This window comes from Microchirus variegatus (assembly GCF_963457635.1).
Source record: "Microchirus variegatus genome assembly, chromosome: 2".
Taxonomy (NCBI): domain Eukaryota; kingdom Metazoa; phylum Chordata; class Actinopteri; order Pleuronectiformes; family Soleidae; genus Microchirus; species Microchirus variegatus.
Genome location: NC_139803.1, coordinates 29,795,220 through 29,811,699, shown reverse-complemented (window position 1 = coordinate 29,811,699; position 16,480 = coordinate 29,795,220). Strand labels below are relative to the sequence as shown.

General features: G+C 41.9%; 1 protein-coding gene across 1 annotated transcript in view; it reads left to right on the top strand.

Annotated features, from left to right (window-relative positions):
- pcnt (pericentrin) overlaps positions 1-16,480 on the top strand; it is a gene marked incomplete at its 5' end in the record, with an annotated part of 28,415 nt that overhangs the window by 772 nt on the left and 11,163 nt on the right. Inside the window, 36 exons of the mRNA XM_083906399.1 lie at positions 220-249; positions 2,312-2,488; positions 2,925-3,068; positions 3,473-3,622; positions 3,711-4,471; positions 4,563-4,907; positions 5,046-5,328; positions 5,455-5,862; positions 5,953-6,171; positions 6,276-6,371; positions 6,520-6,663; positions 6,767-7,022; positions 7,210-7,289; positions 7,411-7,708; positions 7,819-7,919; positions 8,044-8,155; positions 8,366-8,492; positions 8,697-8,816; positions 8,903-8,978; positions 9,110-9,214; positions 9,317-9,428; positions 9,568-9,608; positions 9,689-9,820; positions 9,905-10,133; positions 10,229-10,343; positions 10,569-11,010; positions 11,204-11,401; positions 11,510-11,581; positions 12,031-12,135; positions 12,433-12,585; positions 13,159-13,305; positions 14,387-14,547; positions 14,835-15,007; positions 15,122-15,303; positions 15,401-15,563; positions 15,725-15,967. Coding sequence (XP_083762525.1) covers positions 220-249; positions 2,312-2,488; positions 2,925-3,068; positions 3,473-3,622; positions 3,711-4,471; positions 4,563-4,907; positions 5,046-5,328; positions 5,455-5,862; positions 5,953-6,171; positions 6,276-6,371; positions 6,520-6,663; positions 6,767-7,022; positions 7,210-7,289; positions 7,411-7,708; positions 7,819-7,919; positions 8,044-8,155; positions 8,366-8,492; positions 8,697-8,816; positions 8,903-8,978; positions 9,110-9,214; positions 9,317-9,428; positions 9,568-9,608; positions 9,689-9,820; positions 9,905-10,133; positions 10,229-10,343; positions 10,569-11,010; positions 11,204-11,401; positions 11,510-11,581; positions 12,031-12,135; positions 12,433-12,585; positions 13,159-13,305; positions 14,387-14,547; positions 14,835-15,007; positions 15,122-15,303; positions 15,401-15,563; positions 15,725-15,967 — 6,700 coding nt within the window. The remainder of the gene's footprint in view (positions 1-219; positions 250-2,311; positions 2,489-2,924; positions 3,069-3,472; positions 3,623-3,710; positions 4,472-4,562; positions 4,908-5,045; positions 5,329-5,454; positions 5,863-5,952; positions 6,172-6,275; positions 6,372-6,519; positions 6,664-6,766; positions 7,023-7,209; positions 7,290-7,410; positions 7,709-7,818; positions 7,920-8,043; positions 8,156-8,365; positions 8,493-8,696; positions 8,817-8,902; positions 8,979-9,109; positions 9,215-9,316; positions 9,429-9,567; positions 9,609-9,688; positions 9,821-9,904; positions 10,134-10,228; positions 10,344-10,568; positions 11,011-11,203; positions 11,402-11,509; positions 11,582-12,030; positions 12,136-12,432; positions 12,586-13,158; positions 13,306-14,386; positions 14,548-14,834; positions 15,008-15,121; positions 15,304-15,400; positions 15,564-15,724; positions 15,968-16,480) is intronic.

Sequence of the window (16,480 nt, the reverse complement as noted above, 5' to 3'; positions counted from 1 at the left end):
ATTATAAATGCAGAGCTGCCAAATTTGGACAAAAAAAAGCTATTTTAATTTATTGGAGGCCATGTTAGTAATGGGTCAGCTAGACCACTTTGATAAAAATTGGGTCACCTTTTCAGATCAGCTCTGTGAATTGCATTTGTAAGATGGTGCATCAGTGCCCTGATGATGATTGATACTGAACAAACAACTAAACTGAGCCACTGGTATTCCTTATGACAGAAATCCTCCAAAATGCCACAAAACCAGTCGGTAAGTATAGAACCTGGTGACTGGCAGAGATATTGGTCTTTTTCTGGGTATGTTGGTTTGTTTCTATTGCTTGTGATTTCCCCCTTTCTGTTTATTTTGTTTGTGTAAAGTGGGCACTCAGGGCTTTCTTCCACCTTTGGCACTATGCTGTAATTATTGTCGGCTTTCAACATGCAGGATCACAAAAAAGATGGATTGATCAATGAACCCTAAAAGAAATCTACTGTGCCTGTTTTATGGTTTTCGTATAGCTGCTCACCTTCCATATGCTGCCATGCTGGTTGCAGGCCATCGGGTGGTGCAGTGAGCCCATGAGATTTGGAAATGCTGGATGCTTTGCACTTAGATCTCAAATGGTGTTGCTATGGTAATGCAGCACTGTCGGTTGCCTTTGCTGTATTTGTTGACACAAAATGCTCAGTCATTTATCTGCATTTACAACAGGAAATGTATACACAACTTGCACACAGATGAGCATAAATATGTGAACAACAGTTGGACACGGCAGCATTTTTTGACTCTTGTGTTTGTGCTGATATTGTTGAACACAATGGCAGCTCCAGCTGCCTGGTTAGGCTGATTCTTGGTATGACAGTGGCCTTGGGCTAAATACAGCTCATCTGGCTGATGTTTCTCTCTGAGATGTGATGAGTGTTGTGGCAGGTGAAGGCAGAGAAAAGGGTGTAGGAAGATTCTAAGGGTAATAAGAAGTAAGAAAATGGATGAATTATAAAAAGGTGGGAAGGGATTTAATTGTAGTGTAGCTTAGCCATCCTTTTCTTTAGAGCATCAACCTGGTTTCATGAGACAAAGAAAATTGTATAATGGGTGATGTCACTAAATCAAATACTTTTTTTTTTCTTTTTATGAGAGTCCTGTAACACAACGCACATGCACACACAATGTTATGCATGTGACTCATCACACAAAGCATCAAGTAGCTCTCCCATGGCATGTGATATTAAAATTGAATTGAACATGCACTCACTCACTGATGCTGCGTGCTAGTAACTGAGCTTTGTCTCCTCCTCCATGTGAATACATCTCAGTCTCCACCCTCTTAAGTCTAGACACATGCCATCCCTTAGCCAGAGTTTGTGGATCCTCTGTTCTGAACGTTGTTGGTGGCAGTGAGTTGTAGGATGGGGAGGTTGTGTCAAATTTGCTGTGGCCTGTGAAGTGGAAGATCTACAGCTCTGGAGAGTACAGCAGCAGACCTGTTGAAGAAGAATGGAGCAGCGTGGACACTTGCAGGAGAGGAAGTGGCTGATTGATTATCATTCATTTATGGAGGACTGATCTGTGGCTCTGTCAAAATGTGAAAGCTGTAATCTGATTTAAGATGCTCAAAGAAGATTGTGATAGAGCGAGACTGCAATAGTTAAGTGCAAAGAGAAACGGCCTGAGGTGGATTTGTGCCAAATCAGTCCTTCTGTAATTTTAACTAAATAACCTGGCTTGATTGGGAATTATTTTTCACAGTTGATGAACTGCAGGCTTAGGTTCTTGATGTTTTTTTCCTTTGTGGTTTTGTGTTGCTTCATAAAGCTTCAAGCAGCTTTTCTCTGACTTTCCTTCAAGCTGAAAAATGTGAAGTGGCTGAGATGGATGTGTGCTTTTATTCGTTTAGTTCTACGTTATTTCTTCAATCTTGTTGTTTCTTGTCTGAGTGTCACAAAGTTGATTCTCATGGGCTTAAATGTGGATATTTGAAAAAAATTTAGGTTCATCACCTCAATCTGAACTCCTCAAGCCATGGTGTGGGAATTCTTCTTCAGTTTTTTTCTTTTTTTAAACACATTTCTTGACTCGTCAAGATAAGGCCTTCCTATATTTTTTTATTCCAGTGTGGACTTTCAACAACGTGTACTTGCATGTTTTTATATTTTGGTTAATCATTTTAAAACTTATGTTTTGATTACTTTTTTCAAACGAAGACATAAATCTGGACTCAAGTTCTTTATGTCCTTTGACCCCTGAGCTTCACCATGCTGATAGTGTGGTGGTGCTCAGTGGTCCTGACTTATGTGTCTATCTACGTCTCATTGTCCTTCATGCGCAGCTTGCTAGCTTCAGACAGAAGCGGGCAAAAGGCAACGGTACGGGGGCGGCGAAAAAGACGCAGAAGAGGAAGGGCTCGACTGTCCCGCAGAATGACGGCTCAACGCAAGACCATCACATAGAAGCAGTGCCTCCACCAGCCAATGACACCGAACTGAAAAGCAAGACTAATCATGAGGTACGTCACTGAACCCATCAATAACAGAGTTTTTAGAAATCAGGTTTGAGTGGACAAGTAGACTAGTAATCTAATCATTAATTAATAGTTTGACTGCTTTACTCACTCACTTCCATTCACGGGTCACGCAATCTAACCCCATATTTTGTTTAATTTAACAAAATAATTTTTCTCTGCTGTGCTTTAACAAGTGGACCATAACCCCTGCTCAGTAAACATACATCAGAAAAATGGGTCACTAACCATCTTGTTGCCTGTAGGACATGTTGTCATAGCAACTAGCTAACTGTGGCACTATTTACTGCCTTTTTTAAAGGGAAAGTTCACCCACAATATGTGTATAATTGTAGTACATAATTTCACTGATATTTTGCACATTAGTTTCAGGCAAGGTGGTTAAAATCACACTCGATTCTAAAACATATTTTATCCATAGGAACCACAAAAACCAGAGAGAGCTGAGGTACAGCAGAACCAACAGCAGATGAATCAGCCTCTCAGCCTGAAACCAAGCCCATCCCCTGTGGAGGAGTTCAGAGACGACGAGATACTTGCACTTACTGGCAAAGAGCAGCTCCAGGTACTGTTTATACAGACAATTGTTTCATATGCAATGTATTTATGCAATGTAGCTTGGTGTGTGTTGTTCTTTTTCTTTCCTATAATCCTATAATCTTAAACATTTGGTTGTGTTTGGTTTTAAGGTACTATTATAGACTAAATATGACAAATGTATACTTAGAGTTGAAATGCTTGAAGAGCTCAATTTCCAATCAGTGTCTGTTTGCATAACGTGTTGCATTTTATATAGATGTTTTCAGATTGATTTGTCTTCAGGCTTTGTTTACACTGATAGGCGAGACTATTCTAAGTATGTATTTAAACTTGTGTGGATTTCTATGTCTCTCTAATCACCAACCCACTGGGAAATGAATTTGTCTGTCTTGAATTTTCTGTAAACATAAAATGTATTTATACTTGCAGCAATTGCAGCAGGCCGTGGAGAAGCGTAATGAGATAATTTCCAAGCTCAGCTCCAACCTGCAGGATGCCCTCGCCAGCAGAGACCAGGTGCAGCTGGAGGCACAGTCGCTGGCTGGACAGATTCAGGCCCTACAAAGGCAGCTCCAACAGGTTAGTGGCTCTCAGACCTAAACGTGTCACCCTAAATATGCACTTCACATTAGAAATGTATATATTCTCTGAATTGTCTTTCATCCAGACCAGTGCAGAGTTTCTGCGAATCAAAAGTCAATCAGAGGGTGAAGTCATCAACACGCATCGACAGCAGCGCCTTGGTCATAAGGAGACACTCTCAGAGGAATCAGGAAGTGAAGGACCTGCCTCTCAGTCAAATATTGAAGGCTTCAACACTGACAGTGACCCTGAGACTGAGGCTGTTTTGTACAAACTGAGGGCTGAGCTGGAAGAAGAAAAAGAGAAAAGCCAACGCTTATCTGCTGAACTGAAGGAGGAACTGGAGAAACACCAACACATGCTTTCTTTACTGGAGAAGGAGAAGAAGGGTTTGGAAGAAGATGGAAGAGAAAGGGAAGCACAGCTGAAAGATCTCCAGACCCAACTGAGCCAAGTCCAGAGCCTTGAGGCGGATAGGCGAACACGGGAAGATGAGATGCAGAGGCTCAAAGAGGAGAATAAGCAGGAGGTGGACAGAGTCAGGCAGCTATTAGATGAGAGGGAGAAAGAACTGATGTCCAGAGAGGAAGAGGTCTCCAGACTCAAAGTATCTAAGAATCGACAGAACCAGGCAAAAGCTGCTTCAAGTTGTGGTGATAATATTTCTGTTGATGAGGTTATTCTGGGAAATGGACCTAACCAGGAGGACACTATGAATGTATCAATACACGGGGATCTTATGATGGAGAAATACTTGTCTTCAGTTCCACTTGCACATGCTCACTCTTCATTTGTCAGTGACGGCTTTGAACACTGCAGCCAGCTGGACATCTCTGCAGACAACAGGTTAGAGAACGTTCTATTGCATATTTCACACTGTAGGATGTTTCAGTTGGTTTCATCACATTCTTTTATTTTCTGTGTTTCTTCACCTTAGTTTTGAGCTCAATAGTGGAGTGTTGGGAGAAGAGCCTTTGTTATCAATTTCAAACCGTCCCCTCGATGAAAACGATGACCTCTCCAGCTCACAGTGCTACGTCCCCGTGGCAGACGACTCAAATCCACAGCATCTGTCCCACTGGCCTCTCAACTCCACGTCTGACGATCTGGACATGAGTAAACTGTCCGAGCAGCAGCTCGGGGAGACGGACCTGGAAAAAGAGCTGCTGAATCAGCAGTGTGGGGAGCTCCGTGAAGAGCTGGCTCTCAAGGATAGAGACGTGAATGTGTTGAGAGAAGAAGTCATCAGGAGTGCTGAAGAGCTGGAGGAGGCCAGGAGCCGGTAAGAAGTTTACATATACAGTATGCTGTGCTTTTGTTGTATAAATAGATATTATCATTCATTTTACACAGTGACAAGTAAAGTTTTGCTTCAGTGTTTACTCAGATATTGTATGCTTTTTAAATTGTGTCTATTCAGGTGGGCTCAAGTCACAGAAGAGCTCAGACAGGCTCTCTGGGACCTTGACGATGAAAAGGAGAAGAGGAGACATTTTGAGGAGGAAATGAACTTGAAAGCTCACGAACAAAACAACCTGAAGAACAAACTTGATGCCTTAACAGAAGAAACCGCATCAGTGTTACTGGCAAAGGAAGCTGGTGAAACACTCATGCTTGTTTCATCTGGGCAGGAAAACAAACTGACTGGAGAGTTTGAGAAGGAGGCTGAGCTCAAAGATGACAACCAGCTGCAAACACTCCAGGTATAACAATTTTGTACATTTGTGTATAACAGTTCAGTGAATTTGTCGACTTTGATTGAGTAGGTGATGATTAGAAAAATGACGAAGCTAAAGGAATTTCCTTCCATCTTTCTTTTCTTTCCCAAGGCACATTGTGAACACCTAATGTCAGAGTTGGAGGATACAAAAATGAAGCTTAAAACTGCCTTATTGAGTCAAAGAACCTTGGAGCCAGATGAAAAAAAGGAGCTTGAAACAACATGTGCGCGTCTTCTGAATGCGCAAGCAGAGGTGGAGAGACTGCAGAGCGAGCTGGAGAAGAGCCACGTCAGTCTGGTCACTGTTGGTGAAGAGAAAAAAGACCTACAATCTCAAATCTTCTGTCTGAGACAAAACCTGGCCAAGTTAGAGGAGGCTCAGGCCCAGGCGCTGCAGGAGAGTGAGGAGCACAAGGGAAGGGAAGAAGAGATGGATGATCGCATAAAAAAAATGGAACAAGTCTTAGAGGATGAACTTGAACAGTTTGAGAACCTGCTGAAAGCCAAAGATGATGAGGTGAGGTTTTTTTTTTTTTGCATTTCCACACGTAACACGTAAGCAAATCTGTTTGAAATGCAGTTGTTCAAAGTGTGTTTTGGTTAACAGTTGGCTGAAGAAAAGGAGAAATGGGAAGTAGAGAAGCAGGAGAAGGAAAACGAGCTTCTCAGTGTGAAACATCTCGTAGAGACACAGAGGAAGGAGAGGGAAGTGGAGGTTGAGGCTTTCCTGAAGAAGCAGGTACATGCTGTGGTGGAGGTTGAAGAGAAGCTCAAGATATCTCATCAACAGGAGATCAAAAACCGGATGGAGAAACATCAACAAGAGGTAAGAATAAATAAAAAAAATTATCTCCTATAAACTCTTATTTTGTTTTTCTATCGCATATCCTGCTTATTTTATATATATATATCCTTTGTTTGTCTACATAGATTTCTGACTTGAACATGCACCTAGAGAATGAGCTGCTGAAGCAGCGGGCCTGCATGGAGGAGGAACAAAAGAGACAGATCAGCTTAATTAAACAGGTATCAGGGATGGGGATAAGTGTGTCTCTAAAGTGTGTCTGAAAGAAATACATACCACTGTAAAGTACATTTACAGTGGTATTGTTTTTGTGTGCCTGCGCCATTTTATGTACAATAAATACAATGCTTTCTCCTCGCTCCTCCTCAGGTGACTGAACGTGAGCATGAGAGGGTGGTATCAGCGCTAACGATCAAACACAGGGAGGAGCTCAGTCAACTGAAGACGGAGCTGTCCCTTGAGCTGAGGGAGAGCTTTGAGGCTGCTCACCAGGCTGAACTGCAGCAAGCACAGGTATTTTAATCTTATTCCACTCATAAATACCTATGCAAAAAAAGCATTGGTAAGTAAATTTGATTTGGGAAATGCTGATGCAATATGATAAAAATGTTTTTAGGCCCAAAAGACCATTGAGCTTGAAGCCTTGCATCTGAGTATGACCACTGTCCACATGTCCCACCTGGAGCATACACAAGTAAACCAGCAGCACGAGCAGGAGTCTGCTCTAACCCAGGTCCAGGCCTCCCTGAGGGAGACGTTTGCTCGGGAGACGGCGACTCTGCAGCTGCAGCATCAGTTAGAACTGGACCAGCTGAGACAGCAGGACCAGGAGCAGCTGGAGAGGCTGCAAGAGCAACACCAACAAGACATGGGTGGGTCCTCACTATGATGCTTTTCGGTTATTTATTCAGTGGTATTTTTCAGTTTGTCTTTGAATATACCTGACTTTATGATTTGGGTGATTCATTTATGTTAAGAAAAGTGGATGTAATGATGGATGTAATCAAGTTATTTGATGTGGGTAAACAAATGTCTGTGTGTGTGTATGTGCATCTTCAGATGAGTTGAAGCAGCAGTGGGAGACTCGTGTTGCTCAGGAGAGAGCCTCAGTGGAAGACAAGCAGACCAAACGGATACAGGTTGGATTTGTTGCATTTGACTTGTTCTATCTAATTCTTCATAGACAAATTGAAAAAGATTTGGATGAATTTGAACCATGTATTTGAAATCTTTGTAATCACCTCTGTTGTCCGTTTTCAGACGCTACAGTCACAGTGGGATAAAGAGGCTGAGAGTGCTCGTTCAAACCTCCTCACCTCTCTATCACAAACTCAAAAAGACCTCATTGCCACACAGACAGAACTTGACAGCACCCAGGCCTCCCTTACAGAAGTCAGAAATTCTCTGTCTGAAGCCCAGACAGCTTTGTTGGTGACCAAGTCGGAGCTCCAGGAGTCACAAGCCAAGCTGCACGAAATCCAGCTCTCCACTAAGGAGGAGAATGAAAAACTTGAGGAAGAGCTGAAACTAGCTTGGGCTGATAGGGATGCTGCTGCATGTGAGTTGCATCCTTTGCATCTTTATATTTTCTGCCGACATTGGCCCAGTTTCAGTCCACAAATGTGATGTGTTGATACTTTTTCTTCCTGCATTGTGAATGTTTATCAGGTTCCCTTGAGGAACTGGTTTCCAGTCATAAGACGGTGCTGAAGGATAAAGAGCAGCAAGTACGACACCTAGAGGAGAAGGAACAGCAACTGCAACAAGAGGTGAGTTCAATGAAAAGCTACTTTATGTATTTTAACAATTAATAGATTACTACACAATTTGGAAAAATACAAATCCAGTATGTTAAATGTGTTTATAATGTGCTGTTCTCTCTTTTGTCAACAGGTTTTGCGCTTACAGGATGAGAAGACTTCACTGAAACAGAGCTCGAAAGAGGAAGTTGGTCAGCTGTGGGCTCAGCTGGAGAGCATGAGGATGGGTCGCCAAGAATTAGGAGGTGAGAGTGATTGACTGATTTGACATCTGCTTAAAAATATTTGTTTTATCTCCTCAAAATATGCTAAATTAGATGTGCAAAAGAGTTTTGTTAATTCACAAAGGTAGCTATGTGTGCGCGACATATGATGCTCCTCTGATATGAGCTACATTTGTGTATGACCATTTTCTCTGCGTGTTTGTCCTGTCTTTGTCTTCCTTTTTGTCTCAGAGCTAAAGGAGCAGCTGCTTGCACGCTCATCTCGTGTTGACGATATTGAACGCCTCAAGATAGACTTTAATGAACAAAAACAAGAAATCAAACGCCAAAATGAGGATGAACTGGAAAGCTTAAGGAGGTACCCAAGCACTACAGTCTCAATACGTTAATTCCTACTGGTCTTAACCCACATCTTTAGCTGATGTTTAGAATAGAAACTGATCTTTTACTGGGATTGTGGATGGCATGACCACAGTTCACAAAGTTTGAGTATTCTAGGAATTCTTCAATTCTTTACTGACCCCAATCCAATAAAATATGCTTAATCTTCATCCTATTTTAGATACTTCGAACAGCGACTACAGGCAACAGAAGAGAGCTACAGAGAGGAAGTTGCTCTTCTCCAGCTAAGGCTGGTTGAAAGTGCGTTGGAGGAGTCCGTGCTTAAAACAGCAAATGACAGGTATATCAGTGTTTATCCACATTAGATACATGAGCTTCGGTCGTGCATACAGTTCTGTGAATAATATTTGTGCTTGTGATTATCAGTACCATTTCTCATGGTGACGCTGAAAAGGAAAAATATATCCTGTTCGATACCAGCCTCAAACCTGAGGAACACAAGGTACTGGTTTACACACACATGCCAACAAATTATTAGAAGAAGGCATTTTAAAGGTCTGTCATCAATGTTTGGGTTAGATCGTCCTATTCATACTATTGACCAAGTTGTGTATTATGTTCTATCTCATTTAGGAATTGCTTGACAGTTCACATCTCCTGTTGGAGGAGAATCACTCAACGGAGCTTGCAAACCTGCGATCCTCATTATCCCTGTCTTTTCAGGAAGAAGTACAACAGGTTAGGCACAAACCTCTGTCTGTTAATGTGACACAAGCTCTTGGAAGGTGATACTCTTACTCTCTCAATTACCTATTTTTAATATCATCACCTGTGTGTTAGGTGCGTTCTGACCTCACAGACCACTACTACGAAGAGCTGCAGGAGATGAAGAATCGGCACGCTCTGGAGATGGAGCAACTCAAAGCCAAACTGTCTGAGAGTCACTTGCGAGGTACTTCACTGTGTAGACCTTTGGGAAATAAACATGCAAGACCAACCTAATTTAACAATACAATTAAATAATTTCCATGGTTTTTTTAAGTAATATCAATAATGTTCATCTATAAATCTAACCTTTTTTTTTTTTTCAGAGCTGACCAGAATCCGTGTGGAGGCTGTGAAGCAGGTTGAGGTGAGAGAAGAAAAAACTGTTAATCTATATCTATCTATATACATTATACGCTAAGCTTATCAATCTTCTCATGCAATTAGGCGGAGGTTGAACACAGGCTTTGGCGTCACTCTGAGGAGTTGCAGACGACCATGACTGTCATCCACACCCTGGAAAACAGACTGGCTGCGTTGAGTGAACAGCATCATGCAGACTTTCAGAGCACACAAAAGGTAGATTCTGGATTTACATACTGGAAGCCTGAACACGAGAGAGGAAAGGAATCATAAACCATGCCACTCTATCTTTCTCTTTAGTTGAAAACAGAGTTTGCTGTGGAGCTCGCTGGTCTCGAGGAAGCACTGAAAGAAGAGAGGGAATGTGTGCAGGAGATGAAGAGGCTGAGGGAAGAACTTCAACAGAAGCATGAAGCTGAGGTGATGGTCCTGAGGTCAGATCTTGGGGAACGATCACGCCTCCAAAAAGCCCTTGACGAGGAACAAAAGAAGTTAAAATCTCTACAGGCTGCATTGGATGATGACAAAAGTAAGCATTTTTTTTGGAAACGATGACAGGGATGTAATGTCAGTGAACTGTAGATTCGTTTTTTTCTTTAGGTTTTTAACACATTACATTGTCAGGCCCACAGGTGCTAATCGTGAGGCAGAGACTGGAGACCCAGTATGAGAGTGAGCTGCAGAAGGCAACAGAAGTCGAGGAGCAGAGTGAAAAGCGGCTGCAACAAGCTCAAGAGAGGTGAGAGCACTTTGACCCTTAATCTTTGATCACAACTTTAGATGAAGTTGCTGTTGATTGACTGATTGTGTCAGTGGACCACCATTAAAACATTTGTTATCTACCATATTGCCATATAAAAACTGTCTGCTATGTAAAATCACAAATCAATGAAGATTTGCAGGTTTCACATTCGAAACAAAATCTGCTTTGCTTTGATTTTGATTACTTTTTGTATCTATTCAGGTTTGAAGGGGAAAAAGCACAGCAGGAGAAGAAATATGAAACATCGCTGGCTGAGCTAAAGCACAAACATCAAACTGAGCTGGAACATGAAAGGGCAGCAATACTGAAAAAACACACTCAAGAAATGGAAACACTGGGTGCCGAACACAAAGCACAGCTAGATTCTCTCAGTGCCAGTCACAGAGTTCAGATTACAGCAATGGCTGCTGAATTTGAATTGAAACACAACACTGACATTGTTGCCCTGGAAGCAGCCCTCAAATCCAAAGCAGAGGCTGAACATAAACGTTTGGAGGCCATATTTCAAGAAACCAGTCTCGCTCAGCTGGAGGCTTTGGAGGCCGAGTTAACTCATAAACACCAAGAAGAGATGGATGATTTGGAAAAGAGGATGCTCGGCAATATGGACACTCTAGAGGCCACATACCTGAAAGAAGTGCAAGTAAGGAGGCGCTAGAGCATTGTGATTATCGCTATCAAGTCTATATTTATATTTAAACCAGTATGATTGTGGAAAACCTATACACTTTATGGTGTCATTTAAGTCTGTGAATCCAGCAGAAACCAACATTTTAATTGTTTACTCATTTTAAAAGACATTAAAGTACTTATGAGGCTGCTCCCTTTCATTTTAGACACTGCGTGATGAAATGGTACTACTTGAAGAGAAGCACTATCAAGATTTGAGTCACCAGAAGTCAGAATGTCAGCAGATGATTGAGCAACATGTTGCTGATCAGCTGTCCACCAGAGAGGAGCTGAGGAAGGAGCTGGCCCAGGTGCATCTGGAGAAGTTCAGTGCTATGGCAGCAGAGCTGAGCCTTGTTCATAAGGTAAGGAGTGAAAGTGGGTTGTTCTGGTGTATCGACAGAAATACAGTTAACTGACCACGTCTACTGTTGACTTTTATCCAAATTAATTTTCATAACTTGTGCTTACAGACTGAGCTGGCTGCTCAGAAAGAGTCCTTAGACATCGAACACTGCAATGCCCTGGAAACTCTGAAGAAGCAGGTACCTACCCAGTTACTTTGGTTTCCTAAATAGCCTGAATTTTAAGTGTCTAATCTTGAGTACACTGGCAATGGTTATGTGCACGTGTGCACCATTTTCACAAGTCCATCTTAATTGTACATTCATAAGAAATAAATAACCTGATTACACTGCAAAACAAAAAACACAGTCCTTGTGGATGCAACCATGTTTGTTTGGGACGCCCATATAAAGGCTAAAGGGATGGTTAATTTTTACATTATTACATTGCAAATAAATCTTTTGTAGAATACAACATAATTCTGTGTCCTAAAATGATTATCTAAGTTAATGTTTTTGGCTGCATGGCTGTCCCATAGTTAACAACATCCTATATAACATCATCTTCAAGATTCTATTGAGTTTCTCCCCCAGTTGATGATATAATTTAAAGCAGAAGATGTGACATTATATCCTGTTTTCTTTCTCAGGTTTTGGAGCTTGAGCAACAACACAGCTCTGCTCTCCAGGAGCTCTCGCACACCTACAGTGCTGAGAAAGAGCAACTTGTAGAAGAACATCAACTTCAGCTACAGGTAGCGTCAGATTACATGTGTGTGTTTTTGTGAGTGGATCTATGTCTTTTTACAGGGAAAATGATGACCCAAGCTCTGCAACACTCTGCTCTGTCTTTAATGGTTGTCTCCAAGTTCTTGTCTGTTGCTTGTGTTGCTCTTATAGCCCATTAGGGGCAGGATTACACAGAGTCATTGTTCATCTGTTATAATGGTGCGTTTGTGTGGAGGCACAAAGTCCTCTGTGAATAAAACACTCAACATTTGACCAGTTACTTTCATATATTCTTCGATAACCAAATGCATGTCTTGCCGTAGGAATTGAGGGGCATCTCTGCCCGAGAGTTGGAGGCATGTCGCAGAGAGCTTGACGAGTCGTCGTCACGGCAACGCCAACACTTCATGGAAGAGGTGGAGCTCCTCAAAGCCCAATCAGAGGAGAGGCTGCAGGAGAGGATTAATCAACTGAAGGTAAAGGAGTAGATGTTAGAGAGAGATGGTTAAAAAAAACTTTTGTGACATCGTTTTCTATAAGATCCCTGAAGTTGAACACATTTTTAAGGCTGCATGCAATCAAGATTATCTCTTTAAGTATTAGGATAGTATTTTAAAATATATTTAATTGTAAATTATACTTATTTCCCTTTGAGTGCTTGTTTGAATTTTTTGTGGCACTGCCATTTCGGTTCAAAGGCTCGTTCTTTCTTTTGGACGCTGTCCCACTGGAGCTTTATTCAAACCCAGTGTCCACATAATCCCACCATCACCATAAACTGTTATGTAGGAAGTGTCCTTTCCATCTGTCTCTCTGCTCTACATCTGTGTGCTGCTGGGTCATGTGTGTTTATGTTGCTCTCATCTGTGCGGTGGCTAAAAGAGGTTGGATTTAAGCTTTTTAATCCACTGATATAGGTCCTATGGCTGGAAGTATTTTTTTTTTAAACTGCAAACATTAGTAGTAGTTGGCTACAAGCCAGTGAGATGGACATGGCTTTTTAGATTTGCATCCATTAATTCTGTTTTCACATTTTTCTTTATTTGAAGACTGAGTTTGAGGAGCAGAAGGAGGCGGTGCTGGAGGACATGAGGCGGAGCTTCACATCTGAACAACAGAAGAAGGAGCAGAGCTACACAGACAAAATGAGCCAACTCACTGCCCAGCTGCAGCAGCTTGATGCTGTAGTGGCCCAGGTACTGGACACATACTCTCATACATGAAAGCACTACACACTTTTATGTTTTTTTTTAAAAGAAAGCCAAGAAATGGTAGAAAAGGATGTGCAAAATGGAAGATATGTCAAAGATTGATTGGTTACTTCCATAGGCTACATTTTCCTCCCTCTATTGTCTTAGATGTACAGTATATCAACAAAAAAGAAAAACAAATACTCTTGTGTCACTGTTAGTATTTTGCATCCACATTGTTTTGGATAAAGTGGTGAGTAAAGCTGAAATTAGTTGACTTGTTATCAATCTAATAAAAATCTCAAAGCCATTTATTTAGGCTATAACATTTGTGAATATTTTGGGTTAAATTTCCATTTATTTGTTGTGGAAATGTGAAGCACTATTTCCTCATGGAACTATTTTGACCACTATATATACTGTATATGTTTCCATGACTCCTGCCTGGCTTGGCTTTATATAGTGAGATATTAACACACACACACCCAGGAGGTTAGCAAAGGGAAGCTTAAGAGAGTTTGGGAGGGTGCTGTTGCCAGGGCAACTACATTGTTTGCTGGGGCAGGTGGCTGCATGAGACTTGTGTGAAGGGAGGGAAAAAGAGAGGGAAGGCATGGTGTAAGAGGAGAGTGAGACACTGGACTGATTGAGGAAGGAAAGGTAAGTGAAAAATGACTCCAGATGGAGAAACACTTTTCATTCAAACACTGGCTTTTTTTAACCCCAGCATTGATTTAAAGTTTAGGTAAAGTGATCTGCCAATGATGTCTGGTAATAGTCGGTATGTATGCGTCTGCAGAACATGCCTAATGTTTTTGTCATGCTCTTATTCTTGTGAGTTTTCATCTGTTGTTGCTAATACTATATTGTCTGACTCTTGAGGTTGTCATTTGGGATTAGCAACTCATTGTCTTGTCATTGTCATTGTCATTGTCATTGTCTGGTCTGTTTTCAGTCCATTACCTTCCTGAGATTGAGTATCAGAGTATGTGTCTTAACAAGCCGTAGCACAGGTGGGATTGGGGAATTTAAAAGGGTTAGTGTTGGTAGAATTAACAGGCTCTCTGTGTTAATTATTTTTTTCCAGCTGCGGGCAGAGGTTGGCTGTCTGCAGGGAGAGTTGGAAGGGAAGCGTGCCGAGATGGAGACCCTGGACACCCTCCTCCAACGAAGGGAACGAGAAAGTCAGGAGGGAGGCAACCTTCTAAAAATGCTCACTGGTGACTTGCAGTCGGCCAAAGAGGAGAGGTACAGCATGTTCTTTGTATGTGTTGTGTTAGGCAAATGTTTTGTATTCATACTGGTTGATTTGATCCATTAATTTGCACAGTTTGCATTTCTGGATTTGGCACATTCACTATGTATTACCAAGCTGAAAAATTAAAGAAATATATGATAAAAATATTTTCTGCACTTTTTTCTTCAAGCATTACTTAAACATAAATGCAGGATGTGGGACTAAGCCAAATAATATAATTCCCAACATAGCGACGACATATGTGTGTATTTGTCTGATGTTCACTCTTGTTTATCAGACACAAACTGCACAAGGCCAACGAAAAGCTTGGTAAGGTGCTGATTGAGATGCTTCGCAGCACCATTGCAACAGAAGAACTGATTGGACAAAAGATCAGTGCCAGAACCATAACATCTCAGCAGGCCACTCAACACAAGAGCTCAGCAGGAATAAAAGATGCTGAAGAGTCGGGTGAGTTTAAAAAAAAAAAAAAATCAGATTCATTCCGATTCAACAGGAAATGTTAGAATTTCTTCAAAGAACAAGTGGCCCGTGTTAACCTGCAAATCTACTTTTCCCCCATAGGTATAACAGTTGGAGACTTGTCAGGAGAGGACCTGGAGCTGACCCAGCTGTTCTGTGAGAGCCTGCTGGTTTCAGATTCTCAGATCAGTCCTGAAGGAGAGGAAGCAGCTTTGAACGCCTGCAGCAGACTACAGCACACAATTGGCATGGTACTGGAGCTTCTCAACCAGGCCAACACTCAGGTACATGATGTGTATAGAGCCACTGATAAACAATACATGTGTTCAACATCATGTGCAGACATAGTCATTCTGTGTGTGTTTGTTTGTTTATCTCCAGCTGGAGCAAACGCATGATGTCCATCTTTCTCTGGAGGAACGGTTCTCTCAGGGCAGAGAAGACTCCGCCCAGCTCCTCAGGCAGCACAAGCTCCTATTGGAGCAGCTCGACCAGGAGGCGAAACTCAAGAGTCAACTCCAGCTGGAGCTCCACAAGGCAGAGGGTCAGCACTGCATCCTTGTTAGCTTTGCTTTACTCTTCTCGTTGCCAAGTTACAGAAGTTAATCCACGATACACATCTTCCTCTCTTGCCTGTACTCCAGTTTCATCTCTTGAACCAACGTTAAAACCTAATTGATTTATTTGTTCCTTTCACATGGTTAGGACTCCTTGCGGGCTACGTGGCTGAGAAAGTGGTCTTGGAAGAGTCTTTGCAGCAGAAGGAGGTGCAGGAAGAGAGGCTGGTGGAGGAGCTGAAGGATCTGAAAGTGAAGCGGCATCGGATGGAGAGCCTTGCTAGGGAGCTGGACAGCCTCAGGTTGAAACATCAGGAGCTCACTGAGGAGCATGCGACGCTCCTGCGTCAGAAGGAACATCTCTCCTCTGGTTTGGGGGAGCGGGAGAAAGGTGAGTCAAAGAAACACATGTGATATATCACGTGAGTCTGTCTGTATTAAGTCTTACATGACCTCTTTAGTGAGCTCGTCCATGCACTCATGTAATGTCTGTGCTCAGATGTGTCTTCTCTCCGTAGGCCATTGGCTCAGTTTAGATCCTGATTCAGGTTTGTGGGTCAGAGTGGAGTTTGTATGCGTGTGTGATGAGAGTGGGGGATTAAATTATGCCATATATTTGCAGTGTTGTGTGAGGTTGCTGTTTGTAATCTACCATCGTCAGTAGCTTATAGCAAAGGCTCTTGGATTGCTGTGATTTGTTGTTGAGTTTCCGCTCAAACAATGCTTAGATCAAAACTGTTACAAGAGAATGCATTCAGTGCTTTTTTGAGAGTAAAGGCACGGTGTGTTTAATTGTTTTATGATTTAACTCCTCTTATTGACTTGCCTGCTCTTAAACTGATTTTCATTGCATGTATTTACATTGAAACAATTTTTCTCATTATCTTTCTTCCCCTCTTTGAAG